Genomic DNA, 27,958 nt, shown 5'->3' on the forward strand with positions numbered 1-27,958 from the left:
CGTGAATGATGTGCTCAAAATACTACATCAAACTGGTTTTTTATTGTTTATATCATCAATCTCTAAATCTTGCCTTTATCCCAATTTTATTTGGGGTCGGCGCAGTATGTCTTCCCCTTCCACAAGTAACATTCTTTCAAACCATATATAATACATTGTCTTACACACAATCCATCCATCGTTTCTTTGGTCGTCTTCTACCTCTATATCCATCCACATCAATGCTCAAGACCCTTTTCATTTCTCCGTTTAAACATTTTCTTGTTTATAAAGATAACAATTTTCTGAAACGTCAATCAAAGTGGGATTACCCAATTAATTCAATTCAACTTTCAAACGGTGATAGCTGATAATGAATTTGATGCTGAATTCTGCCACGGCGACAATTTTCAAGGAAGACTAACCGAATAATAGAGAGACATGACATACGGCAATACATGAGTATGTGCGCCAAATCAAGTGCACTCTTGTCATTTCCTCGTCCTCATAATAAAATAAGATGACAAAGTTGATATGATCAAAGAGTGTGTATATATATTATTCGGCGCCATCAAGTTTAAGTCCTTTTAACGGCACTGGATAGACTTTAATGAGATGATAACAGCTGTGTCAACTTTTATACAAAATATGTGACTTTTAATTATTCTATACAATGAAACAATCGAACTAGACGATTATTATTCAATATAAATTGTCTGAATATTTATAAAAACTATATTCCATTGCGATAAATGTTAATTCACGCGAAAAGATCGTCGGGTTATCGGTAAACGTGTCAGAAGACTTTACGTTAGACCTTGATTTTTGTGCGTTTGTTCACTCGTAATACAATTTAAATGGGACAAATTATTATTAGATGTCGTATTGGAGATAAGTGACATTTCATATAGTCGAATACTATCAGGTTAAGTAGCAACTAGAACAAAAATTAAGGTCGTGACGACATTTGAAATGGACAAATATCTGGAAACTACAAAAATATGCCTAATTATAAATGTTTAAACATACCGGTATGATTGATAGATAGAACATTTTTTTCCCGAAAAAACGAGTCTTACATACCCCTACAGGAAGTCGGGTATGTATGACTCGCTGCTCCAGAACAAACAAAATACACCGGAATATCCACAAAAAAACCAGCCATATATAGAGAGAACCTTAGTTCAACATATTCAAATTTTATGTTTACAATACACATCAGTTTTGATGTTCGTTTGGATTAAATTACGCCACATATTTATCGACCAACCGGCACTGGAGCAGCATAATATACTCCCTAAAAGGAGGACTTAATCCAGCATTGGAATATTTACAGACTACTACTGCTACAACGAGCTATTTCTCATTTATCGAATCATAAGTCTCCCGGTCCCGTTTAGGGTGAGCTGTCAGCTGTTGGGTATAAAAAATAGCCTATGTCTGACCTTCAGTCTTGAATGCTACAAAATTTTATCACATTCGAGTGATTTGACCATTAGAACTAGATATTGCACAACTTAAAAATTTGATACCTTTTTATGCTATTTACAGAATTATTTTCGCATTTTTAATCATAGTATTTAATCCCATATTAAGGTGGGCTAGAAAACAGAATATAATATAGACTATTATTTAGAAGAACTTTGGCAGAGCCCTGTCAAGAGGCTGCGACTAAAGCAATTTCTTAAATTCAACAATTAAATGTAAATTACAGACAGTATTCCAGGAACTTTGATTGCAAGAATAGGGAAAGATAAAAGTAAGCAGTTATAAAGTAAGTAGTTAATTATACATTACCTGTACAAATATTTAAAAATTGGCCAAGAAAAAAATGGGCAAGCAAAATTAGAGCAAGTTAATTTTGCTTGCCCATTTTTTGGAGTGGTTTCTTTGAGAATTCTTTCGCAAGTAGATTACCTCACTGGTAGTTGAGGTGTGTTCCTATCAGGTACTTGATTGGTTCATGCGCTAACTGAAAATTACGTCCACTTTTACCATGGCTATTTTGATGACATGGATGACTTTATTGTACCTTACAGGATCATTCATTAATCTGTAAGTTCAGATCTTCTCAATTTTTAAAACATTTCATTCTGCCTTTTAATTATTCACTTAACTATACTTAATCGAAATGAATCAATGACACATGTCTTTATAACATATGTAGGTAACCAATACATGACAATTTATTTATAAGCCTTCACTAATTTTATTTCAATTACTTTTTGACAAAAACTTCTTTTTCATCTTTCAACTTCTATTTCATCGATGTTTAGAATTGTCCTTCATGTTGGAAATATAGGTACTGTGATAATGATAACATATAAAGTACCACACCAATTTTCCTATTATTGACGACCATCCTATCCTCTTCAGAAGGCTTTATGAAGCTCATTCGATATAACATGTGCAGAGTCCTTTAATACGTGTAGGTTTGTCAGGTCAGGATGTTTTCCTTTACTCCTGAGCACGAAATAACTTATAGAAACAAGTTAAACACCTCAGAATTCAGTGTTGATTTGAACCCATATTATTACCATAGAACTTAAGAATTTTATCCAGAGGCAGGAGGACGTTATTTTTACATACTTTATAAATAAAACATATATAATTAAGAAACATCATAATACTTAATTACACAAACCGATTAATCCATAATCTTCTCACTCCATTTATTTTTCTGCCAATAGATAAAATGACGTCACTGAAGTCTGTTTAAATTTTCACGGACCGCCAGAATGATATATAAAAACATAATTTGAATATAATTGATATCAATGCCAATTAACTACAACAATGATTGAACTAATAATTTCAAACGCTTACATATACGACAGCTTGTATCATTAATATATAACTAATCTCTTGGGTCAAGTTCACAATGTTTATTCATCAACATTAGCAAAATGTTAAAAAAATCTCAGTTAGAACGCCGCCTCCACGCGGCGAGTACCGTACTATGTGCACAATCTGAAACTACCTTTACACGGCTGTGTTTCGTCTGAAGATGTTTTTGTGGTTTCTGGCTGTTTTCTTCTGTTGTGGCTTGTGTGAGAGTGAGGAAGGAGATCTCAGTTACAGCTTGAATATAGGAAACGCGATCGATGTATTTGCAAAGTGAGTTTTATATCATTCGATATTATATTTCGTTTGTGATATTATTGTTTCCAAACCAGTTTCAGATTTAGCAGTAGTTTGATCCGGTTTCACTTGAGTTAAATTTGTTTTTATTTATGCTTGGCCATTTTATCAATTTCGAAATAACTTTTTAGCATTGAGCGCAACAATTATGTGACTAATTAATAGCATTGAAAAATGTTACTTGTAAGTACCTATGATAGTTAAATCTAATCCGTAGAGATGTCCTTGGCAGAAGTATAAATATGATAAATGTCAAATTCGGGTTTTTCCGGCAAAATGTAATTATCTGAAATATTATAAACTACTTTAGGAATGTTCTAATATGTACTCATTAATTAATGAAGATCAATGCAATTAACTGTTGACTGGTTGCCTTTTTCCTGACCGTTTTGGCTATAGTGGCTATTCTCAAATAAGACTAGCCAACTATGCAGTACAGTATAGTAGAGTGTGTGCAAAAACAGGAGCACTTTCTGTACCGTCGCTCTCATTATCCAATAGGATGGCAAATACTGATACTTAGGTCAGGCGCCATCCGGCGTCTTGGTTACCAAACTCTGGGGCTCTGGGCATTCCAGAGTCACTGTAGTAGCTAGAGAAATGAGAAATTCCCGACACGAGATTTGGACTTTGAACCTCAGATTATAATAAGCTAAATTAACGCGACCGACATAGTGTACGTGTAATACTCAGGACCCGAGGCATTGCTGTGTTTTAAAAATTAAAAGAAATCTGTAACAAAATCATTTTTTTCTGGTAAATATAGACTAGCACAGTGATTATAGGTTGCCTAAGAACCGCTACATTGGTGGTGGTACATTGCATGTTCGGTGAATAATCTACATATACAGAGTAACAACACTCAATATAACAAGGGAAATTAGACACTAAAAAGAACTTGATTTTTTTAACAGATATATACTAGGTGGGGACTGCTTATTGCATTCTTAATGGTAAACTTAGGATCTACACCAATTTTCAGCTTTATGCGAATTATTGGTTATGCGTAAGCATACGAGTACCTTTTGTCTTTTTAACCGTAACAATAAAGCTTTAGATGATTTATATTCGATGAAACAATATATATCTTTATTATAATTGTCATTGCAACAGTTATGGTGATCTATCACAAGTAACACAAGTCGTGTCTGCAAATTATGAAGAAGGTGATAATGTTGTGGAAACTGAACTTTTCCACGAGAAGAACATCAGGGTTTTCGAGAATGTCACCAGCAAGGAGACTCCGGGCGACCCGGGGATTGATATGAACATACTCCTTTGTGAATCTTTCGAAGATTTACTCGCCAAGTACTTCCAGAACTTCAAAATCGAAGGGTAAACAAGTAAATTATTTAAATTATACATAATCTTATACCTACAGCTATAAGAAACATAATGGTACCCAAGCTCAACAAAACTGATCAAATAAGGGTTGGTTTTGCATTTCCTAAGGCCAATTTCAACCGGTAGTGCCCATTCCAAATCATACCTTTGTGCCAGTATGCCTATCTATTTTAAAGTAAACTAAAATATTTACAATATATAAAGCCTCCTTAAAACTTGAAGGAAAGATTTTAAGCTTATTCTATGAACTCGGTTTATGCGTATCAGTTTGTACAAAATGACACAGCATTTCAATCGACAAACACAAGTGTCCTCTCTGTGATTCTCTTACCCCTGGCCACGAAATTACTACATTCAGCACAAGAAAAGGCAGTGGCGCTGAGATTGACTCCGCCATTTTCATTAAATTATTATAAGACATTAGAACAGGCCAACCAACTCTTCATATATATATATATTTGATGTATTTTTCCAAATGTCCAAAAAAGAAAGTAGATCGTTAATCTTCTTTCTTTTTTGTTACTGGCGAATTATTTATTCCTACCTTAATTTTAGAATAAAATGAACACAATTACAATTCAAACATAACCACTGATCTGCTTTTAGTACAGAAATACCATGGAAAGCGTTCTTAGGAGATTGGATAAAGGATGAAATCATGAGGACCTTCGGCATGGAGTTTGATCTAGAAAGGGACAACTGTTGCTATGTCCTTGTCAAACTGTCTAAGGTCCACAAAACGGTTAAAATGGACTTTGATAGCAATATTCGTTCGAAGGAATATGTCCGAAGAGAAATAAATAGTTTGAACGCCAGTGACTCTACAGCCGTGAGGCGTTTTATGAAGAGCTATGGGACTCATTACATTGATTCTTTCGTCACTGGGAACTTTATTTACCAGGTCAGAACACTTTATATACTATTAATATTTTTTTTGTAATTAATGTTTCTTTTTTATATGCGCTATATATCATTATTATAAATTGGGTTAAATTTTGACATCAAAATTAAATATTAAGATTATTTTGAAGATTTTTGAAGCGATTTTAATCTGCATATAACGCTATCATGTTTTGTACAGATGATAAAATAAAAAATATATATTATATTATTTTTTTAATTTACAGGTGTTCAAATATAAGAGACCCGGATATAATCTTCTCAAAGCATACATCAAAGTTCGTGAGCAACGCAAGTCTAACTTTGGCAACTTAAGATTTTACTTTTCGTCGTATTTTCTTAAGCAAGTTGGAGAAATAAGAGTGAGTATACTGTTGTGATGTGTATTTTAAAATTTAATTGCAGTTCCGAAATTTTTTGACATTGTGCTGTTTTAGCGTGTTCTAAACTGTGTTTTAGAAAGCCTCATACCTAAAAAAACCTAAAAAATTACAGCTTATTATTAATTACTCACTGCTGGGCTAAGGCCCCCTCTTTCATTAAGGAGAGGGTTAGGAACATGTTCCACCATGCTGTTCCAATGCGGGTTGGTGGAATGTACATGTTGCAGAATTTCGATGAATTAGACACATGCAGGTTTCCTCACGATGTTTTCCTTCACCACCGAGCACGAGATGAATTATCAACACAATTTAAGCAAATATAAATAGTGGTGCTTGGTTTGAACCTGAAATCATCGATTAAGATGCACGCGTTCTGACCACTGGGCCATCTCAGCTCACATAGCTAAGGATCTTTTATAGGGCACTGTTATATACTTATCAGCTCTAGTGAAGAGGGTAAAAATAGCGACTACCAAAGAGATTCTGGACTACAACCTAAATATGATGGTCCATAGTACATATGATTCGATTATAAAAAGACTAGCTGCATAGCATCCAGTGCGGAAAAGTATCCAGAATCCCAAAAAGATAAATAACAGCTCTTCAGGGGCACATTCGGAATATCAGTCTAGAAACTATTTCTTTATAAACATACATTTATACTGCTTTTAAATCAAACAATTATATTAAAAAAAATACGTGTTACCTCTAGTTCTACAAATTTAATGCCGAGTACTAAATCCTCAGATTTGCCAGTCTCCTACAAAAAGTCATAAAACAATTTATGATCCTTATTACTAATTTAACAATTCATTGAATATAAAACTCAGAGCCCTTTAGTGTAACAAGTTTATTTTTAATGGCAGAAATTTGGCCTCTGATAAAAACAAATTAAGTAAAAGGAAAGAAAATTTTCTTCCTTTCCTATTGTTGCTTCTATCCCTTATGTTGATCAGTGTGTTCAAAATTATATTTTTTCAGATTGCCAGTGGTAATAAAAGGATAGAACGATGGGCCAGGAACAACCTCTTGGATAGTCAATACCTATATTCGAGACCTAGCCTTCTGAGGGTACACTACAATCCCATTCTCGCGTATAAGCTCAACGAAATGCTAGACAATGAAGCACTTTTGGGATTAAATTTGAAAATATTAGGACCTTTATTTAAAGACCGATACAAGAGAGAAAAATACAGGGAAATTGTGGAAAACGACATGAAACTCTGGGAAGTAAATGCTTGAGAGTATAAATGAACATATCAGCTGTGGCCTAGTTCTAAAAGGGCCTATATTAATAATCCTTGTTTATTATAAAAATAGGAACAATGAATATTATTCGTTGCTTTATATCACATATGCCTTTTTTGCATAATATTATTTTTTTATAAATTGACACATAATGTATGATGTATAATTTACTCAAACGAGTAGTAAGGCCCTTTTAGTACTACACCACAGATAAATAATATATATAATATTGTTTTGGTTCAGAAGATTGTCAAACAAGGAACGTAATGGCTCTTATTAAGATCGTAGCAGGAATAGTTTTTAATACCAAATAATAAAACCTCAAACTTATAAATACCAGTATTTTTAAAAAATAAAACTAAGTAAGTGTACATACAATTTTTTTTTATTTCGTGTAGAATTATTGACACAATTGGTTACATTTTGATATTACATATTATTAGTGTATGAAAGCATTGTGTAATTTATATAATTTACAAATTAGTGACAAAATTATTAAACGTTTTATACTAAATTATTATAAAAATGTTTTTATTCAACTAATTTATTTTTTTAATATTTTGACGTCAATAATTAAACTCCAAATGTTCATACCTTTGCTTAGTTAGCATATCATAAGATCAAAGTGAAAAAAAACTTTAAATTTCATTTTATTTAGACAGAGTTTCAAATCCAATTCTTTGCTTTCATTCATATGAGTATTTCACTTGAAGAAAATTTACTTGGTATTTCTTAATACATTACAATATATATACATTAGCATATAGAGCACAATCCCCTCTTACGAAACACTGACCTCTCTTTTCATCATCATCGATATTAAATTCGTTAGAAGAAGACAGCAATAAGTAACAAACCAAAATACGAGAAATATAACAATACTTTGAGATCTTATATCGACTTAAACATCTCTGAACTAAACTATTAACAATATTGCTATCTCTTTCTTGTGCTGAGAAGTTAGTTTATACATAGTGTAAAACATAACACCAATTTCTACTTTTACAAGAAAAGGTTTTATGTAAAATATAAGACCAAATTTCAAATTAAAGAAGTATCTCAATGTATTTATGATATATTTTGATGAAATAAATAAAAAACGACTCATGAAAAAAATACAAATATTTAATTTGTATTAAATTCTCATTATAAATACTATTTCGGACAAACAGACAGATATTCGAACAATAGTCATTTAAATATATAGAGAATATGTTATGTTTTAGACGTAATATTAATAAGTTATCAAGAAAATAATAAAATATTAATATGAAAACAAAAATAATTGAGTTGACAAAGAAATTCACATACGACCTTTTGTACTAACAATAAAGAATAATTAATATACTTTTTTTCAGACAATGTACTCATAGAGCGAATTGAGTCCTATATAAAAATGAGTTAATTAATTCTTCTAGTGCATTGTACAAATTACAAACACCCCATATCAGCCTCAGGGTATAAACATTCCCCACCCTGTCCCCGACATAAATTAAATTAATTACATTGTATATAATTACGAATTTTACACTAATTCATACATTAGACAGTACTTAGGTAGTTATTACAAAGATAATATTCATAGGGAGTCTTTAGACTCACGTAAAAAATTACATATAGTATGTTAAATATCTAAACAATATTGGGACATATAATTTTGGCCACTTCTAATTAGTTTCACACAAGCTTCTAATCTAAACAAATTCATACGAAAATACTTTTTTTTTTGAGGAAAACGCTTCATAAAATACTTATTTTTTTTAAGTGAATAGTAGGTATCTAACTAAAGATGTGCACGCTTAAATAACAGTCAAAAAGAGGGGTCCTGTTACTTGATAAAAGACAAATCAGAATTAATCATTATATAAAAAAATTGACAAAAATATTTTTTATTTTTATACGAAGAACTCCATAAAAAGTCATTCGGTATATTTGAGCATACATAATTAATTAATTACACAGACAAAAATTGATAGACGTAAGCAAATTACAGTTAAAGCAATCAATAAATAAAATTAAAATTAATTAAAGTTTAAAATTAATAAAAACCGAGGTATTGAAAATCGTAAATCAAGATTCTTATCAAATTATGTTTTATAAAAAAATGTTCCAATTTAAAACAATAATTTTTCATATGTTTTTTATCAAACATTTGAGACCCGAAAACAGTTATACATCTAATATATATTATATATTTAATAATTTTACAAAATTTATCACTATTAGCCATAACATATATATTATAGTAACAATTTATAAGGCGTTGATTGATCTACTTTATTAAAATTAGTCAAAGCAAAGATCATAATTAAGTTATCAAGTTAGCAAATTTTTAACATATACGACATATAGATACATTAAGACTGTATTTACAAATGAGTATAGTACGACACAACTTAGATGTCGCATCGGCAAAATTCGTAAAACCGATCGCATCCGAATTGAGTACGCTATCCCAAATTATCATTATTTATTTCTTTTGTGAATATGATCTTTACACAAACGTAATAACTTGTAATATCATATGACCTAATATATTTGTCAATTTACATGCAGAATCTATAGCGACGAATAGCGTCGAATGGCGCGATAGGGAGCTATTTCTATTGGTTGTGTAAATCGACAGTAATCGGTTTTATTGAATTTGCCGATGCTACATCTAAGTTGTGTCGTACTATATGTATGTATGTATATATTATAATTTCTAGTAGCCTTTTGGTTTCCCAGTGCGGATCAAGGCCTCGTTCATCCCCATAACTCCCTATTAAATATCTCTTAAGACCAGTCTTCATAATACGTGGTCCAATAAATAATTGAACAACAAAATTAAGCTATCCAATTCACTGGCAATTAAATCTTTATACAAGCACATATAAAATTTTAGTTTTGCAAACGGACATATATTAAAGTTTTAAATGTAGCATAAACAGCAATAAGAAATTAACTAGTCATTTTGACTAATCTTGATACTTTAATACTATAAATATATTATAAAGTTATCATGCATAATTATATATCATATATATTGGAATGGACGCTAATATATGTTAATAAATATATTTAAAAAACAAACTCAAACGCTAATCATATTAGGATATAACATTTACACTATCAATTACGTACCGTACTATAATTGACCACACATACATTTGTTAAAATCACACCCAATGTTTGACAAAATATTTGGACAATGTTGGGTCCAACTCATTATCTAACAAAAATTTTTGCAAATTAAATAAAAATATAAATGTGGTCCAACATTTTGCCAACGATTTGGTCAAATAGACCAACGTTGGGCGTCGCCAGAGCTCCTAGTAGAAGCGCATGTACCGTCAGTGTATCTCGTACGTGCTCGTCACGCGCGTGCTCGCGAACTGGTGGCGCCCGACGCGCTTGCCGTTCACCAACAAAAACATCGGATTGTTGACGCGGATCGATTTGAACTCGAAATGCTGAATGAGAAAACGATTTAATATTATAAATAAAAATTAAAAATCCCAAATCCAACAGACTGCAAGACCTAAAGATACAGTTAGTGTAACCGGAACATTACTCAAGATACCAATTGAGGAATCGTTGGCGGTAGTTGTAAATAATATTTTCTTTGTTCTTCAAATAGACAAATGCCACCTCAGTTTACCCGTGACCACGAACGCTGTAAAGTGCTCGAAACGTCGGGATGGTAAAAATAATTAATATACGCGATTCAAATCCGTTATAACTAGTTTTATTTCAATGTGTAATCGCGAAAATTTAAGACAACATTATAAACGATGAGCACATTTGTAAATGGAACAACAACAACAATATCCTGTAAATTTCCCACTGCTGGGAAACTTGAACATATTTCACCACGCTGTTCCAATGCTAGTTGGTGGAATACACATGTGGCAGATTTTCTATGAAATTAGATACGTGCGGGTTTCTCACGACGTTTTCCTTCACCGCCGAGCACGAAATGAATTATAACAAATTAAGTACATGAATATTCAGTGGTTCTTGCCTGGGTTTAAACCCCAATCATCGGTTAAGATACAAGCGCTCTTACGACTGAGCCATATCGACACAACGGAAAACTAAATGGAAAGTTATGAGCAAATGTATTTAAGTTTTTAAATTTATTGGGAAGATTAGTCTCCTAAATTTATCAGTTGCAAGATTGGTTCTTTTGTCCACAAAACGGCTACAAATTGGCGCTGTTAGAAATTTAATCCATCTCTTTTAAATAAAACTAGTTATTACGGATTTTAATCGCGTATATTCATTATTTTGGACATCCCGACGTTTCGTCTACCCGTGACCACGAACGCTGTAAAGTGCTCGAAGTTTTATTTAAATGTGTAATAATCACGAAAATTTAAGACAACATTAATCCATCTCTTACAATTCGCGATGAGAGCGGACCTATCCAGACCATCACTTAAAATTCGTGTTAACAAAGAATCAATCAATTATTTGTTCTACTGCCAAAACTGAGAAAATAATTTTGGCCAAAAATTGGTAATTAAGTATGCGCATACAAATAGAGTAGTATAAGATGATTTGGGATCAAATGTAGCCTAACTTTTTTTCCTCATTGTATTCAAATATATTTAACTTAATAGTGCACGCTGTAGTCTCCTATAATTGAAGGAGCTCACAACTTGTAACCTTCTTAATAATATTTAGTGTCTCTTTCGTTGGAGACTCATAAATGGAATAAATAAACAGACATGACGTATAGTGTGCGCGTGTGCGTGCGTGTGTGTGCGTGTGTGTATGTGTGTGCGTGTGTGTGTATGTGTGCGGGTGCGTGTGTGTGCATTTGTGTTCGTGTGTGTGTGCGTGTGAGTGCGTGTGATTGCGTGTGTGTGTGTGTGTGTGTGTGTGTGTGTGTGCGTGTGGGGGCGCACCTGGTGTTGGTGCGCGGCGAGGTTGGGCTCGGGCACGGCCACGGCGTCGCCGATGAGCGCGCCGCGCCCGTCCGCCCAGTTGTACACCGTGACGCACACGCACTGCATGCTCTCGTCGATGAGCGCGAACGTGCTGCAACGACACCGAGCTTTAGCCTCTACCCTCAACTATAGTCTGTTCCGACCATAAGCCGTATGGCCAACATTTATCCACGAATTCACGTGACGTCATTGCTCGAGAGCTCGAATAATATATTTTGGAATAAATGACGTTTTGAACGTCGACGAAGCTGTTATCATGAAATTGGATGTAAAATGAAAGTGGATATAAATAGTTGAGTGGAATAGTCTTATATTATAAATACATATTAATCAAGAGCTGTTAGTAGCACTAAGAACTATCGCGCACGGGTGAATTTTGTCACGGTGACTGTTTCGTCACTCTTGTCGAGTCCATGAATATGTATGGAGGTGCGCGTACGCTACGACGTGACAATTGGGTGTCATTTGTGTCCGCTAGCGACAAATTTGTCACTCTCGTCGTCAGTCTTGCGCTATCTGCACTTGCCGACTTTGGCGTCACCATCTATTCAAAACGTAAACATTCGTGAAGACGATACTGATAATGATGTTCTAATAGAAGAATTGGAAAAGAGACCAACTACAGCTATTTATGATAAAAAAAATGAAAGAGTAGTCAGATATTTAAGTGAAAATTAAAGTCTTTTTCTGCCGAGTCTCACGAGTTCACAGAGAACGGCCGTCTCTTCGAAATCCATAGTGGCAAATGACACTTCGATTTCGAAAATGTTTTGTCACTGTCTCTATTAATGAGCGCACTCCACTTTGGAAACGTGACGTGACAGTGACAAACACTTTAAAGTCACCGTGATAAAAATTACCAGTGCGCGCTAGTTCTCTGTGTTATTATCAATTCGTAAAGAGCACGTAAATTTTTAAAAACAAGTTTTTTTTGTCTTCATCCCATATTTTACAATATAGACGACATTGGGTCTTGCTTATCCTATATAGTGATGTCCAAGGAAAAACTGTGAACACTGCTGACCCTTTTGTTTTTCTTGGCAGCGAATCAATTACATTTTACTAACCCTATCCAGAATTTGAAGCCTTTGGAACAAACCCTGGGTTTTGACAGCCTTGAAAACTATCTATTAGACCAGTACACCAAAAAAATATATTAAAAATAAAGGTAATTTCGATACTACATCCAAATGAATAAACCTTTACAATGACTGAGTAAGACTTTTTATAGATAGCATGGAATTACTTACAAAGGTACAGCGTTTTCGTTATGTATGGACCCAACGACCCTTCCAAGTATGACCTTCCCCTCATTAGGACCCTCTTTCAACTGGTCTATCCTCACATGCTCCAAGACCACGTCACGCCTGGGGCCGAAATTGTGGAACGCGCCCGACCCGTAATCGCCCAGCATAGTCTTCTTATCGATTGACTGAAAGAAAGAATATATGAACTGTTAGTTTTTCTCTTAATTGATTATTTTATCTTTAAAAAAAGCTACGAGTTAGTGGACCACCTGATGGTAAGTACCGTAAAAAGTTTTATAACTCCTGACGATAACACAAACGCAACACACGCGCACGCACGCACACGCACACACACGCACACACACACACACGCACACACACACACGTACGCCCACCTGTATCATGTTGGCGAGGCGCTTGGCCTTGAGCTTGCCGCGCGTGCGCACGAGCGCGGTGGCGGCGGCGAGGAAGGCGGAGAGGGCGGAGCGCTCGACGCGCGGCGGCACCCACGCGGGGTCGAGCCGGCACGCGTGCTCGAACATCTGCAGCGCCTCCCCGTAGCACTCTTCATACTTCAGCGCCTGTACATTAAAACCGAATAAGGGCCTGAAAATTCCACTGATGGACTACTGCTCCATTTCCATGTGACAATGCACAGAGCAAATTAAGTTTTAATTCATCACCCAATGTGATATATGGGCCTAAATGGCCCAGTGGTTAGAACATTGCATCTTAACTGATGTTTTAGGGTTCAAACCCAGACAAGCACCACTGTATATATGTGCTTAATTTGTGTTTATAATTCATCTCCTGCTTGTCGGTGAAGAAAAACATCGTGAGGAAACCAGCATGTGTCTAATTTCATTGAAATTCTGCCACATGTGCATTCCACCAAACCGCATTGGAACAGCGTGGTGGAATATGTTCCAATCCCTCTCCTTAATGGGAGAGGAGGCCATTAGCCCAGCAGTGGGAAATTTACAGGCTGTTACTTTACTTTACTTTTTTACCAGTGTGATATGAGTTACAAAGAAATGTTGGACATATTATATTGACAAATAAATGTCATGGTTGCTAGTATATTTACTGAATTCCAGAAGTAATTATTATTATCAAAATTCAGCAAAGTAATATCAAAACATATGTTAACTTACCACACCCTTATTGTAAAATAAATCCGGCTGTCCCTTAGCTACAGGATCTGTCCAGGCCTGCTTGTAAGCACTCATGCACAGCTTTAACGTAGAAGGATCTTGAGCCACCATGAAGAATTGACATAAGTAAGCATTCCCTAGCACTGTCCATGATATACCATCCTTGATATCTTGGGCAACTGCTTCCTTTGCAAGATCAACGCTTTTCAATATTATTGGTGTTGATTCACTCCGTTTCATGTCTCCAATTTCATGTCGTAGAATTATAGAGAGACATCTTAATGAAAGACGATTACGTTCCTGTAATTATTACATATATTTATTTAACATTTATTCTAATTTTATCTATAGCTTACTGAGTAAATTTATTACTACTATTTATAATACTGTTTTTATTTTTTTATTAATATTGGCTATGTTGAAACACTTCCAACGTAACCCAAATGCAAAGGGAATATTGTAATGTTTGAATTACATAATTGTTTCAGTTCTATATATACAGTTTCTATTTCACTCATTGTCCCATGGTTTCATTGGACAATGAGACTCAAATCATCAATGTCTTTTCAGTGTCATAACCAAAAAATTAAAACTACAAAATTTCTTTAAACTAAAATCAACTCACATGTTTAAGTGCTCCCTCAAAACTGGCCTTAGCTTCCTTTACATTGAGATTTTTCAAATAACATTCACCCAGTTCATTCCATGCAGCGACCAAGTGGGGATTCAGCTTTATTGCCTTGCTTAGGCATTGGGTTGCTCTCGGATCATAGGTAGGGCTAACATTATAGCATCTACCTTTCATGTACAGGAATTCAGCTCTTAATGAAAATGGTATCTGATTTTCCACTGAAATTATTTATAAACATAAGATTTAAGACATATAAAATAGAGATTGGGATGGTACTATGGAATTTTGTTTTGTTTTTTTTTTATATAACTTAGATGGTAATTGTATAAGATTGAAAGTCCAGGGACTGTAGATGATTAAAATATAATGAGAAATATTCAGCTAAAAGTCGAATTTTATAAAAATATTTAAAAATAAACTGACCATCAATTGCTTCAAATTTTTCAACCAAGACTTCTTTTTTTTCTTCCACACATTTATTCTTCTTATAAGCCATGTCTAATGGATGATTTTCGAAAAATAAATCTCTATACTTGTACAGCTCTTTCAATTCCTCCTAGAAAATAAGAAATAGAAAAATACTTTTATGTTAAATATTTTGGGATAAAAGTAGTAGTGGTACGTTCAAGAACCACAAATTAATCGAATTTTTTAAATTAAGAACAGTCAAAAAGCCCATAACCATCTGTGACTTCCTTTTATTATTAAGATGAAGTTGATCAACATTGATCTGTTTACTCACTGTTAACTTTTCCATGATTTCTGGAAGATTTTCTAATAATTGAACTTGATCCTCTGTATCGGCCGACATGGTTATTTATTAATGAATGTATCGATTACTTATTTTGTAATCAGTTTATTTTAAGACTAAACAATACATATATATTTCAAGCATTTCACAGCGATATGTCAAATTGTCAATGTCAAGTTCAATAAGTTAAAAACAAAATGACCAAAAGTTGAAAGATATTAATATAAGTACTAAGTTCTGTTCTAAGTATTATTATATAAATAAGAATACAATTGATATTATTTAATAAACATTATAAATATTAAAAAATAAAATGAAATTTCAGTTCAAAATTAGTCGTAAATCAGTGTTGTGGACTTTTAATATTATAATCTTGGTAATAGTAATCATTTTTTACGTTTTTGATACTCATTACTATTACTTGAGCTTATTGCTAAAAATGATGGAGAGTAGAGTAAAAGAAAAGTACCTTTATTGTGTATAAAAATTGTACACAAAATATATGGAATTTAGATGGCGCTGCTGGAGGTAGAACTCTATATAAGAACAGGGACTAATTCTTTATTTTTTTAGTTTTCATAATAATATAGTTTGAATGCTTGAAAGTTGGAAGGGGAAAGGTAAAAATTTTCACAATTTGTTTTGCTCTTTAAATTAAAATAAAAAAAAAATACTTTAATTAGAATAATGAATAAAAATGTTGATGAAAATTGTATACTTCCATTCCATTTTTACTCACATTTACAAAATAAAAACAAAAACCCGAAGTTGGCAACAATTATAAATATTTTTTTGCATTATATATTTCAACCCGTTCATTTAAAAAAAAAAGACTTTATTATTGTTTAAAGACTGAATTTTGACTCACAAAAACACTCAGAATTTATTTAGAAATTATAAAACAAATGTCGTTCTTTTATTAAAAAAAAAAGTAAATACCGATAGAAAATAAAGTGGGATAAGCGAAAACAGTTTTAAAAACCTTAATTCTTTATTACAATATTAACTTTTATCATTTGTCATACACTCATATCAAAATGGGACTTCCCCAAAAACAATTTTCTATTCGATGTTTCCTCCAGTTTTCTCATTTCTGTTGGTGCTGTTTAATAATCAAGGCATAAAATATATCATTATAAGTGTTCGTTAATAAATTTAAGCAACTTTACAAATGTACTTTAGCTTTATTTTCGTGTTCAATAAACTTAATTTTAATTGAATATATGAAAAATGGCATATTACGAAGATATTATAATTGGTGACGATGGCAGAACAATGTGTGACCTATGTGAAATACATTTAATAAATGACGGAATAATTGATAAACACCTTAGTAGTAAAAATCACAAAAAATTATACATAGACAGATTAATGAAACAGAACAATATTGTGATTCGTGATAACAAAGCAAAATGCTTAATTTGTAAAATGACTTTTGAAGATTTAATAACTCACTTACAAAGTTCACAACACAAAGAGTTAGTTTACCAGATAAATAATGAAGTGGAAAGGGATGGAGCATTTCTTGATTTACCCCATAATAGAAGGGGAAGTGATTCAAGTGTTTATTGTTCGATATGTGACGATCATATAGATTTCAGTCTTCAGACAATAAAAGACCATATTAAAAGTTCAAAGCACAAACGAGCTCGAGCTATGGCTGTACAACCATATAATGGAATATTCTCTGTAGAAGGAAGTGATGATGACTTGTGGTGTAAAATATGCCAAATTTATTTCGAAAATTACATTGAAATCATTTTTCAGCATGTTGATGAAGATAAGGAACATAACACTAGATTAACAAAGATATTAGGATTGATTGAAGGTCAAAATATAACAATTGATAAATATTTAACAAATGTACGAGAAGATAAGGCTACTTGTAACAAGTGTAAAATTGAGGTTTCCTGTAATGCAGATAATCTTGAAAGACATATAAAAGGGAAGAGGCATATTACTGCATAAATTTCATTAAAGTCTGACTAATGATAAGAAAATCAACTAACACATTATATTCTTCTTAAATTAACTCTTAACTCATTTTTAAAGTAATACAATCACAATTTTTTAACTTAATACAATGTTATCTTCATCTATATTAATAATATTAATCTTTTTTATGAAAGTGTATGTAAAAAGAATAACTGTTATGTGTTAATATTTTTTAAATACATGTATATATTGGTGTATTATAACATTATATTATTCATCACAAACATTTTTAGTAAATTTTATGTAAGTTTAGGAAAATTCTTTAGATTAATTAGATATTTTTAAGTTTCTTGTTTATTAAGTTGACAAATATTTGAAAATAATATTAAAAAGTAATAAAAATATTATTTGTGTATTATTAGGACCTAAATTTTTTACTATTCATAAGCATTTAATATCTGTACTGGAGAGTGGCTCGTAATTTCTAAGAGAAAGTGAATACTCCATAGTCCACAAACCTGTTAAATTATTTTCATAGCTTGGTGTTGTAAGATGTGCAAAAAAAAATCTGATTTGTTAACTGTCAATAAATGCACCGTATTCTTTACAAATTCAATCCTGTCTAATAACCAGTGAACATTAATAGTATTATTGATCCATCCACAATTTTTATTGCTGAAGGATTAAAAACGTTATATTTGGTTTTTAATTTATATTTTGAAATAGCTAGGTTAATGATATATTTTAGACTTGCGCGTCCGTCCATTTGTCAAGTGTCAACGTCAGTTGTCAACATCGTCAAGTTCACATTCTCGATACTACCATTTAAAACAAATTAGTTGCTAGAAATTACGAAGAGGAAATTTTTTGTTAGAAAATTATTAACAATTATAATACATAGGAATCTCTGCGTAACAATAATTGAGTAGACAATAATGAAAACGGGACCCTTATACGGCATCGTTGCGAATTCGAAATCGCGAATGCGATGTGTTTTTTGTGGAGTTTATATACCGAAGGCTAACAAATGCATCGAAGAGCACACAAATGGTACGAAACATAAAGAGAATATAGATCAAATGGTCGAACATGGAATGGTATATAACAATGAGGAGTTGTATTGCAAGCCTTGTAACGTAAATCTCTCTGAAGAGGAATCTGTCGCGTCTCATATTGAAAGCGACGATCACGCCAATTGGATGGCGGCTGTGGATAATTTAATAGAGGGCGAGTTCATCAACATTGATTCATATCTAGCTAGCGAGAGTGAAGAAGTATTCTGTGAAGTGTGCAATTGCAATGTAAATTGTACTTTACAAAATATTGAAATTCACGTTAACGACATCGTCCATCGTAGTAATGTAGCTGAGAAACTGAAACCGTTAAATGGAATATTCCGCGTTGACAACGATGATGAGTTATGGTGCAAACTTTGCGATGAGTACATCGAGAATACCGCAAGAAGTGTCCTTGAGCATATCGATGATTCCCCTGAGCATGTAGAGTGGTTTATAGAGATTGAAGACCTAATAGAGGGTCAGGAGGTATCTATTCAAGATTTTCTTAAAGACGAGCATGAGAAGAATGCATATTGCAATAAATGTCAGATGGAAATATTTTGCAATGCTCAAAGTATCGAGGAACACGTCCACAGTGAAGCACACCTTAATCAATTCAGTTAATGTTTCATGCCAAGTGTATTCACTCAAAAAACATTACTAATTAGCTAATTCAATCAGATAACAATTACAATGGAGTCAATAGTTATTTTTATAAGCTTTTATTTCATTGCACATGTGTGAAATAAATGAACTTTTAAGCACATTCATACAAACAATTGGGCTAAAATTTTGCACCCACTCTTGGCACTGAATGATATGGTACAATGTAAATAAAATATATCATATTCATATATTTTTTTAATTTGATTTGTAAATTATAAAGTTTGAACATTTTCCTACTAAAGTGCTTGTAATTCATGCTTATTTATGTCATTTTGTATTTAATAATCCTGTCAAAGATTTATATTTTTATGGATTTGCTTTAAAATACCTTGAAATGTTTTGTTATTATTTTATTGCTGGAACAAGAATAATGACATAGTTTCAAATATAGTTTAAATGATTTCACATTATTACTTTTTCTTATATTTTATGACCCCAAGTAATCCTTACCCTTATTTTAAAACACTTTTTGTTTCTATGGATTTTATCATACATAGATATAAATGTCAATTTAATGGATTTATAAATATTATTTAGTGGGTTTGATTAAACCAGAGTCAGATTAACTATTAGGCAGTGCAGGCTAATGGCTCACTGAACCGCTAATAACTGCTAAATACATTTTTAAAAATTAATGAAATTATTGAAAACAAATTTGTACTTATAAAGCTTTGATTAGTATGATGGTATACCTGCATCACTTTAAAGATCATCATTGTAAATAAAATTGCATTGTTTGAAAATAAATATATAATGAGTTAGAAAAGGAACTAAAAATGTATTGGCTAGGGGCTCTGATTTGGTTAATCTCAATTTTATAACAATTTTTTCTTTCATTTTGTCATTATTCAATTAGCATTGAATTGCCGCCATTTGAATGAAATTGGCATTGACACTATTTAACAATTTCTCCAAACAAAGGCATTAATTATTTAATTTAACGTAAATATTTACTTGATAAATAATAAACGAAATCAAATAATTACTTTTTTAAACATTTAAGATTGTCAAATTGAATGTAACTTAAAGTGTCTTATGTAAACAGGAATTAAATTAAATATATTGTCGCCACCAATAATTATAGTAAAATGTGTGTTTGAAATATGTTATTACACTTTTCAGAGGCTCTTACGATTGAGACGATTGAACATAGTCACAAACATTGTTTTTTAAGTTGTTTTGGAAAATAAATAAAATTTACTACAGCTTTTATTTTAAACACAAATATTAAGGATAATATATTTAAATAAAAAATTAACCGTAATGAAACTAATTAACTTTAATAAATCACATAAAAAACAATTTTAGTATTTTGTTTTATACAGAATGCAGTTATTGGGTAACCAAAAAAAAAACTCTTTATAAAACAAGTGCCAAATATTCAGCGTTTCCAATGTGTGGGGAATTCCCCAAATTACAGGGAATCGCAAGTCGATCTAGGATTGGTGTATTTAAAAATGTAAAAAAAAGGTATGTAAAAAAAAGGTCGTCACTATAATCATGATAATCATTTTTTGTTAGGAAATGAAAAACAAACATACGATAACATGATTTTTTTCCTTTATTTCTGTGCGGGGAATTTGTGGAGAATTGGGACATTTGTTTTCCCTAATTTGGGGAATTTCGCTACGATTTTTGGAAAATGAGGTGAATATACATTGGCAACCCTGCAAATATTTATAAACTTTAACTTAAATCAATAGTTCAATGGATATTCTTCGTCTTCTTCTTGAATGACACTTAGCCGATTGTCTTGTACTTGAGAATGATCTCTTAAAGTTGTATTGGTAGGTAAAGATGGATTTTCTGAAGAATTGCTTTGCTCTCCTTGACGGCCCTTAACACGTTCTTCGTCTAAATCGATTACTTGTACTAGATCCTCTGCACAGCCATCTATATGGGCTATCGCCTTGCATAACTCATTTTGTAAATTTCTGAAAGCAGTAAGCAGTAATTCTGTTATGGACATTGGACTCGTGATAGTGACAGATTTTGGCGAGTGAATGGTTAACTTAGTTATTTATAAGTGATGGTCGTTTATGATCATTATTTATGGTCGTTGGAACGTAATCCTCATACTATGTATTGAATTTGGTGGCAAAAGATTGTTTTACGCAGATTGTTATAAAAGGACATAGTCTACTTCATAGTCTACGTTCATAGCAACGAACGACTACTAGTATGAAATAATTAGGTTTTCTTTTTTTATCATTTGTTATCAAACGAGGCTCAATACTTTAGAGCTGAGTTATTTTTTTTACCTATTGATAAAATCTACTCGAAAATTAGAGTTCAAGTTTTCTTCATACCAAATTTCATCAAATTCGGTGCAGTGGATTGGTTGTGAAAGAGTAACAGACCGACAGACAGACGTTACTTTCACATACGTAATATTAAATATAGAATCTAGATTTATATTTCGATTTTTAAATATTTGACCCAAAACCAGAAAATACAGTAAAGAAGCAGATTTATTTAATACCAAAAAGTATTTTTGACATTTCCTTCATGATCTCCAAATCTATTATTATCTTTTCTTATTCAGAATCAAACGTCTACTATACCATACCAGCAAAGTTTTCTGAAATACGCTGGCGTTTAAAAAATACATTAAATAATATATATTACATAATTCTCTCAAGATTATTTCTCAATATTTTTCCATTTTGTTTTAGTTGAGTTTGTTCGTCTCTCAACTTTCTATTGACATCGTCTTTTGTAAGTTCATGATTTGGTCTTCTCGTTCGTTCGCTCAATCGGCCTTCGACAATGTGTTCTTGATCCATGGTCTGTATAAGAGTTTTTTCTGCTGATACTAATTCTTCCTCTAGCATTGTATAATCACGTATTGCCTAAAATATTTATTAATTTACAATAAAATGTATAGGTACATGCTATGTTTCGTTAAATAGGCTATCAACGCAATGCCAAGCCAATCATCATTTGAAAAACTTCTTTTTCTAATGGAATTAAAGATAAAATTTCACTCTTTTAGGTTAAAACATGAGTAACATCTCGGGTGCAACTTTTAGTTTTGCTTCGCCTTAGCTTAGCCCCAATAATTTTGTTTAAAAATATAAAGGATATTTTTAATGCGTAAAAGTGCAATAATTATAAGCATTCAGCATTCGCTAGAATATGAACTATCTAATGAAGTTTGCGTGTATTTTGTGCTATCAGAGTATAAATATTACTTTCGAAAATAGAAAACCGTGCAAAATTTAGTGTTCAACTATATAATTATGTTTTGAGTTGTCATTCGGTTATAGAGAAAATTAAAAAAAAAAAAATTACAAATAGAAATAAATATTATACATAACGCAGTCTGTTTTACATAAAAAAATTCAATTACGTTAAATATAAAAAAGAGCCAGGTAGTTGTTATTGTTTTGGAATTTTATAACGGACAATTTTTTTAATCATACATTCTGAGGCAGTTACCTCTTCTCTTTGCCATACGAGATCTTGCAGCTTGATTTTATTTGAACACAATCTTCTTCTCAGAAGAGCATCTACTTTTGAAGCGTATGCTTGTGCTGCTATCGATAATTGTACTCTAGCTTGTCGAACCTAAATAATCGCAAGATTAAAGTATAACTGACATCGTTTTCTTGTCATGATACTAATAAATCCGTAGTACACTGTTATTATTAATATATCTTTAGTATGTTGTTCAAGAGATGGCATTGTATTGCTATAATAAAAACATATTAGCCAATTAACCTGTTGTCGCGTTATGACAGCGTTACAAAGGGCCTTAAGACCGGCTCTTTTCAAAGCATCACAGCGTTTTAACCAGCGTGCTACAGGAAAACCTCTGTGAAAACATATATCAGGTTCTTAAAGAGATCTGAAGCTAAATTTAACAAGATACTCTTGTGTGAGTCAGTGATTAAAACCAGAACTTCAAAATTGGAACATAAATGTGCCCTATAAGGCACCTGCCCAGATATGAATCACTATTAACTCGAGCCCCATAAACTGGGTCTGGTGAGACACTGAAAGTAGACAGTGAGTCTAAAGAGCCTGCTAATGTAGATAATAATTTAGTTCCAAAACTCTATGGCATTAATACTTACACCGGAATTGTTCCATCAATGACGGGAACAAAGATGTTGATGTCGATGTCCAATAATTATAATGGTTCACTTGGTACCTACTTTAAGTCGCTAAAAATAGTTAAGCTAGGCTAGGCTTGTTCACTTATTAAAGATAATCATAGATTGTCAAACTGTTTTTTCAACAAACCACATTTTATTTATGGCTTATTACCAATTTGTTGAAAATTGAACTAATTTTGTTATTGTTTTCTCAAATTTGCGGAACTTTGTTACATTTTTTTTTTTACAAATATCTATTGTTATAAAAATTTATACACCTTTGTAGTATAAATAAAAATTTTAACAAAAAGAAAAACCGACTTCAAACAAAACACTATTTTAAAACAAATTAATATGCACGAAAAAGTAATAAAAATAATTGCGTATTCAACATATTTTTTAGAGTCTTCCTAAGTTAAATGAAATGAAAAATATTAGACTACTTAAAAGTCGATTTACGATTATATAATGTAGTTATAGTTATTGAATCGAATTGATAACCTCCTCCTTTTGGAAGTCGGTTGAAAACTATATAAGCCGTAATTCTGCCATTCCTATTTAATGACAAAGTTTATACTAAATTGTCTTACTTTGTGTTATGTTGATACTGATTATGTATTACAAGTACCTATATGTTAGTTCGATTAATCATTAACTACCACATACATACACCAAATATATAAAATTAAACACTTAATAAGGCTGATTTACCTTAAAAATGTAAACTCATGTCAACTTCAAATTCGTGTTACAAGAATTGAAGTAATGAAACAATAAAACGAGTTTAGCTTACAAGAAGCTTGATTATTTTTTAATTATTTGTTTATTAATTATTACTTATTTAATTGTTCTTTATTATTATATCAAGACATGTGCACCGAATCGATATCCTATGACCTTTGAACATTTCTAGCAACTAATAAGAAAGTGAACGAAACAAGTGAGATAAAAATTGATTTTAGAAATTAATAAGTATGTATTTGAGAAAACAAAAAAAGAAGGTGGATTTTTATGGACACTTTATGAAGCGAAATTTAAACTCTGTTTTAATTTGTATTGAAAGTTCTATTTTATTTTATTTGATTATACCTTGCTACTTTCAAACTGACCCGCGTCCTTTGCAGGGATACAACAGTAGATAACAGGTAACAGTATATATCATGAACAATTTTTTTATTGAAATACGAACTAAATCATAACGCGATAAAAAGTATATATCAAATTCGACACCAATATAAATATGATATGTGGGAATTTATTAAAAAGTTTTACAACCACTGATTACATTATGATGTTTACTTACCATAAAAGCGGTTTTTTGTCATAATTCCCGGATAAAACACTGACAACATTATTCTAAACACCTTAATTATTGCATAACACAAGAAATATTAACTAACAAAGACCGTTTTAACAAAAAAATAATCATTTTTTTGTTCCTGTGCCAGTGGACACGCTACGCTTGTCCATACAATTTATCTAGCGATGCCGGGGACACGCTTAGCGTGTTCGCGGCATTATGTATGGCGGCATCGCTATGAGCATAGGAAAAATTTAGGTGGCAGTGAACGTGTTAATAAGTACTGAACGGGTAGTAATCAATTAGACAGTCTACACGCACAAAGCTCTACATTTATGGGTGTTTGATAAAAATAAATATGTTGATATAATAAATTACTTCTTTCGTTTTTTCTTCTTGTTTTGAAGCACTTCATTCCTGTAATCTTTGTTCGCACACGTTTCGTCTACAGATAAAGATTGTGATTTATTGAGAATATCATCTTCTATTTTCTTCTTAGTTTTTTCTATTGCTGACGTTTGTTTATCTAATTCTATAATAAGTTTTTGAAAGTTGTTCTCTTGTCTACGGAGGTATTCAAACTCCTATAAGAAAAAAGTGCGTTACAATGTGACGTCAACGTATTAATTGGTACCCCTCATAATATATAGCGTGTAAGTCCAAAGACAAAAAGAAATGAAATGTCTTCATTAACTTAGAATATTTTTCATTTAATTAATTTACAAGATTATATCGGAGATTATGTTACATAAACACTAGCGGGTCAATAACTTACGTCTAAAATAGGTCAAGCGTTGCCGTTCCGAACTATTCATTCAAAACTGTTAAACTAAAGTAATGCAGGCTAAACTTATAGGGTGAGGTGACTGGAGCCAGTGAGCGGGATTGACGAGCGCTCGCGCAGCCGAGCTTGTCGTTTATGTAGGTTATTGAACTAATTTTACAAATGTTGTTTTAATTCGAAATTTGAACTTATTCATCGTCTATTTGTTTTATTTTTTTCGATAAATTTATCAGCCTTATATTAAATAGTATTATATAATCGTAATTTAATTTATTGTGATGTCGTTTGCTTGCTTGAAATTAATTATCATTGTTGATAACGAATGCAGCACATACGGTAAATGATTATATGAATTAAGACAGTTCATGTTTTCATCTTGACAAGCGATATCAAATTAAACACTCAGATACTAAATGCCTATAACGTGATACGAAAAATATGTTATCGGCAGGTAAAACCGTACGGGTGAAACTTGTTAATTATTAGGTATATTAAATATGCAGAACATTCATACTTTGTGCTACAGTTTTTTAATATAAATTAACAGGTATACATAATGATAATAATCATGGGAATACAATAACTAACAAAAAGTAGTCAAATTGCTTGTGTTTAAATCTAGTGTTTTTAGTAGTCTTTGATTAGTTATTTGATATTTCTGTAATATTTGACAGTACGCCAGATGGCTATGTCAGAACAAGAAGGTAATCAGGTAAGGTATCGGGAGGTACAAGGAGATAGCCTGACGTATCCGTGGTACACTTCGGTATACAGTGTAATTAGTAGTTTAATAAGACAAGTAATAATTAGTGACAACAAACCTAACCCTACCTAACTAAAAATCTACACCTTATTTTAAAGTATCATCTCGTTAATTTGAACTCGTTAATAATTCGACAGTGTCTTTACCTGTACTATTGCTTTTTCTACTTCATCTGTTAGAGGACACATAGCTCCTGGCCGTGACGCTCCTCTAGAATGATAATTTAGTTCATCCCGAATCCTCTGTACTACTGTATGCAATGCGTTGTGCTCGTATCTTAAAGATCCAATCGCTTCCTCTAAACGCTTGAACAAATCTTCTAAGACCCATCGCCACGAAGCTACATCAGATATTCTAATGGAGTAAAGTTTATGATAACCTTATTTACTTTATGTTCAGGCGTATGTACAGTCGGGGTAAGAAAAGGTTCGTCACCTTAAGATCTATTTTCGTGAGCTCAGTATGAGCGATAATCTGCTTTATCGATTGAGAATGAGAAAGGTACGAAGAGTTTAAGACTTGATAAAGGAATGACTTTGAAAACTGACGAAGGTTTTCTTACTCTGATTGTACTTTGCGTTTTTTATATAAGATCTCAAACATAATAAAACCTTTAAATGGTATAAGCGATTAAACGTTTTTCGATGGCAAATGGAGAATAATTATATCAAAAAGTTTATGCAACAGGACGTAGATATAAATTTTGTCGGCTATGTCTAATAATCGATTGGAATTATTTATTTTAACCGCAAAATTTTGATATGAAATCCGTTCTAGCAACTGTAATTTGTTCTGGACTATTTTAGATTTATAATTCATATCGTTCTCGGCGATGAAGAGCAACAGCGCGAGGTAACATACATATTGTATCAAATAAAATAATGCTACACTCATAATTTTGCACTGTGTCTTAAGATTAGAGGATATTCCAAAAGTTGGTACGTTATGGGCTATTGTGTTATACCTATCTTGAAGAGACTTTTTGAACTGATACTCGTTGGACTCTCTCGCGAAACTCGAAAGCATCAATAACTCTTGTGACTCGTTTATCTCGTCGACGACTCTTGCATTGAGAGCGTCATTGTGACTCCTTAATTTATCTATCCTAAACGAACTTCCAAGACAAGCATCTTCACTGAACATTGTATTATTTACTTAAATATACTTTTGTAAAATTAAATAAGAAACTATTTTCAAGGTAAGATTTTGTAACGTCACTGACGTCAACTGAATACAACTAAATAGTAAAAGTCAAAATGATTAAGCAGGTTTATTTATATTAACAAAACTATTTTACTAAAATGTTATTATAAAAATCACTTTATATCATGTACTAAAATTACTAACACAACATTAATTTATGTCACTCAATTAATTTACCAATCGATACATATATTATTTATCCGCTTATTGTATATAATTATATCCTTTGACCACCCAACCACGAATCTAGTTTTCTTCTGCCCTGTCCGTTCAAAATCCACCGCCTTTTGTTTTTCTCGTGCCAGGCAGTACCAGTCGCCGCACCGCGCCACGAGAGGATGTGACGGGAGTCCCACAATACAGTACCGATAACCGAATCAATAATTATACTAATAAATGTTATTTCAAATAAAACGTATTTAAAAATTAAAGCCGTA

The 27,958-nt window shown here is 32.2% G+C and overlaps 4 protein-coding genes across 4 annotated transcripts; 2 read left to right on the forward strand and 2 right to left on the reverse strand.

Annotated features, from left to right (window-relative positions):
* The first annotated feature begins 2,861 nt into the window (after positions 1–2,861).
* Positions 2,862–7,074, forward strand: LOC124537853 (torso-like protein). The gene is made up of 5 exons (XM_047114800.1): positions 2,862–3,096; positions 4,234–4,455; positions 5,071–5,365; positions 5,592–5,726; positions 6,729–7,074. The coding sequence occupies exons 1-5, from the start codon at positions 2,987–2,989 to the stop codon at positions 6,987–6,989; spliced, it is 1,023 nt and encodes a 340-aa protein (XP_046970756.1). The 5' UTR covers positions 2,862–2,986; the 3' UTR covers positions 6,990–7,074.
* Positions 7,075–9,561: 2,487 nt separating this feature from the next.
* On the reverse strand, positions 9,562–15,889 carry LOC124537940 (tetratricopeptide repeat protein 5-like). The gene is made up of 8 exons (XM_047114913.1): positions 15,704–15,889; positions 15,385–15,517; positions 14,956–15,179; positions 14,331–14,630; positions 13,572–13,757; positions 13,180–13,361; positions 11,888–12,020; positions 9,562–10,447 (listed from the first exon to the last, which is right to left on the reverse strand). The coding sequence occupies exons 1-8, from the start codon at positions 15,770–15,772 to the stop codon at positions 10,328–10,330; spliced, it is 1,347 nt and encodes a 448-aa protein (XP_046970869.1). The 5' UTR covers positions 15,773–15,889; the 3' UTR covers positions 9,562–10,327.
* Positions 15,890–16,670: 781 nt separating this feature from the next.
* LOC124537834 lies at positions 16,671–19,776 on the forward strand. The gene has a single exon (XM_047114761.1). It carries the CDS (start codon positions 18,583–18,585, stop codon positions 19,327–19,329), a length of 747 nt encoding a protein of 248 aa, XP_046970717.1. The 5' UTR covers positions 16,671–18,582; the 3' UTR covers positions 19,330–19,776.
* A 496-nt stretch (positions 19,777–20,272) lies between these two features.
* On the reverse strand, positions 20,273–27,504 carry LOC124537833. Its single transcript, XM_047114760.1, has 7 exons — positions 27,283–27,504; positions 26,465–26,672; positions 25,150–25,355; positions 23,095–23,188; positions 22,813–22,941; positions 22,000–22,223; positions 20,273–21,305 (listed from the first exon to the last, which is right to left on the reverse strand). Exons 1-7 carry the CDS (start codon positions 27,459–27,461, stop codon positions 21,068–21,070), a joined length of 1,278 nt encoding a protein of 425 aa, XP_046970716.1. The 5' UTR covers positions 27,462–27,504; the 3' UTR covers positions 20,273–21,067.
* Between the last annotated feature and the right edge of the window lie 454 nt (positions 27,505–27,958).

The sequence above is a fragment of the Vanessa cardui genome, chromosome 19 (genome assembly GCF_905220365.1).
Source record: "Vanessa cardui chromosome 19, ilVanCard2.1, whole genome shotgun sequence".
Lineage (NCBI taxonomy): Eukaryota > Metazoa > Arthropoda > Insecta > Lepidoptera > Nymphalidae > Vanessa > Vanessa cardui.

Bases quoted from the DNA above. Each gene is read 5' to 3' on its own strand.
- LOC124537853 (XM_047114800.1), top strand. From the start codon at position 2,987: ATGTTTTTGTGGTTTCTGGCTGTTTTCTTCTGTTGTGGCTTGTGTGAG. The intron at 4,456-5,070 runs GTAAACAAGTAA...ATCTGCTTTTAG, and splicing joins CAGAACTTCAAAATCGAAGG to TACAGAAATACCATGGAAAG. The intron at 5,727-6,728 runs GTGAGTATACTG...ATATTTTTTCAG, and splicing joins AGCAAGTTGGAGAAATAAGA to ATTGCCAGTGGTAATAAAAG.
- LOC124537940 (XM_047114913.1), bottom strand. From the start codon at position 15,772: ATGTCGGCCGATACAGAGGATCAAGTTCAATTATTAGAAAATCTTCCA. The intron at 15,180-15,384 runs GTCAGTTTATTT...AAATAATTTCAG, and splicing joins AAAATTTGAAGCAATTGATG to TGGAAAATCAGATACCATTT. The intron at 13,362-13,571 runs GTGGGCGTACGT...TCTTTCTTTCAG, and splicing joins GCCTCGCCAACATGATACAG to TCAATCGATAAGAAGACTAT.
- LOC124537834 (XM_047114761.1), top strand. From the start codon at position 18,583: ATGAAAACGGGACCCTTATACGGCATCGTTGCGAATTCGAAATCGCGA.
- LOC124537833 (XM_047114760.1), bottom strand. From the start codon at position 27,461: ATGTTCAGTGAAGATGCTTGTCTTGGAAGTTCGTTTAGGATAGATAAA. The intron at 22,224-22,812 runs GTAACTGCCTCA...TAAATATTTTAG, and splicing joins TCGTATGGCAAAGAGAAGAG to GCAATACGTGATTATACAAT. The intron at 21,306-21,999 runs GTAATATATATT...TACTGCTTTCAG, and splicing joins AATAATCTTGAGAGAATTAT to AAATTTACAAAATGAGTTAT.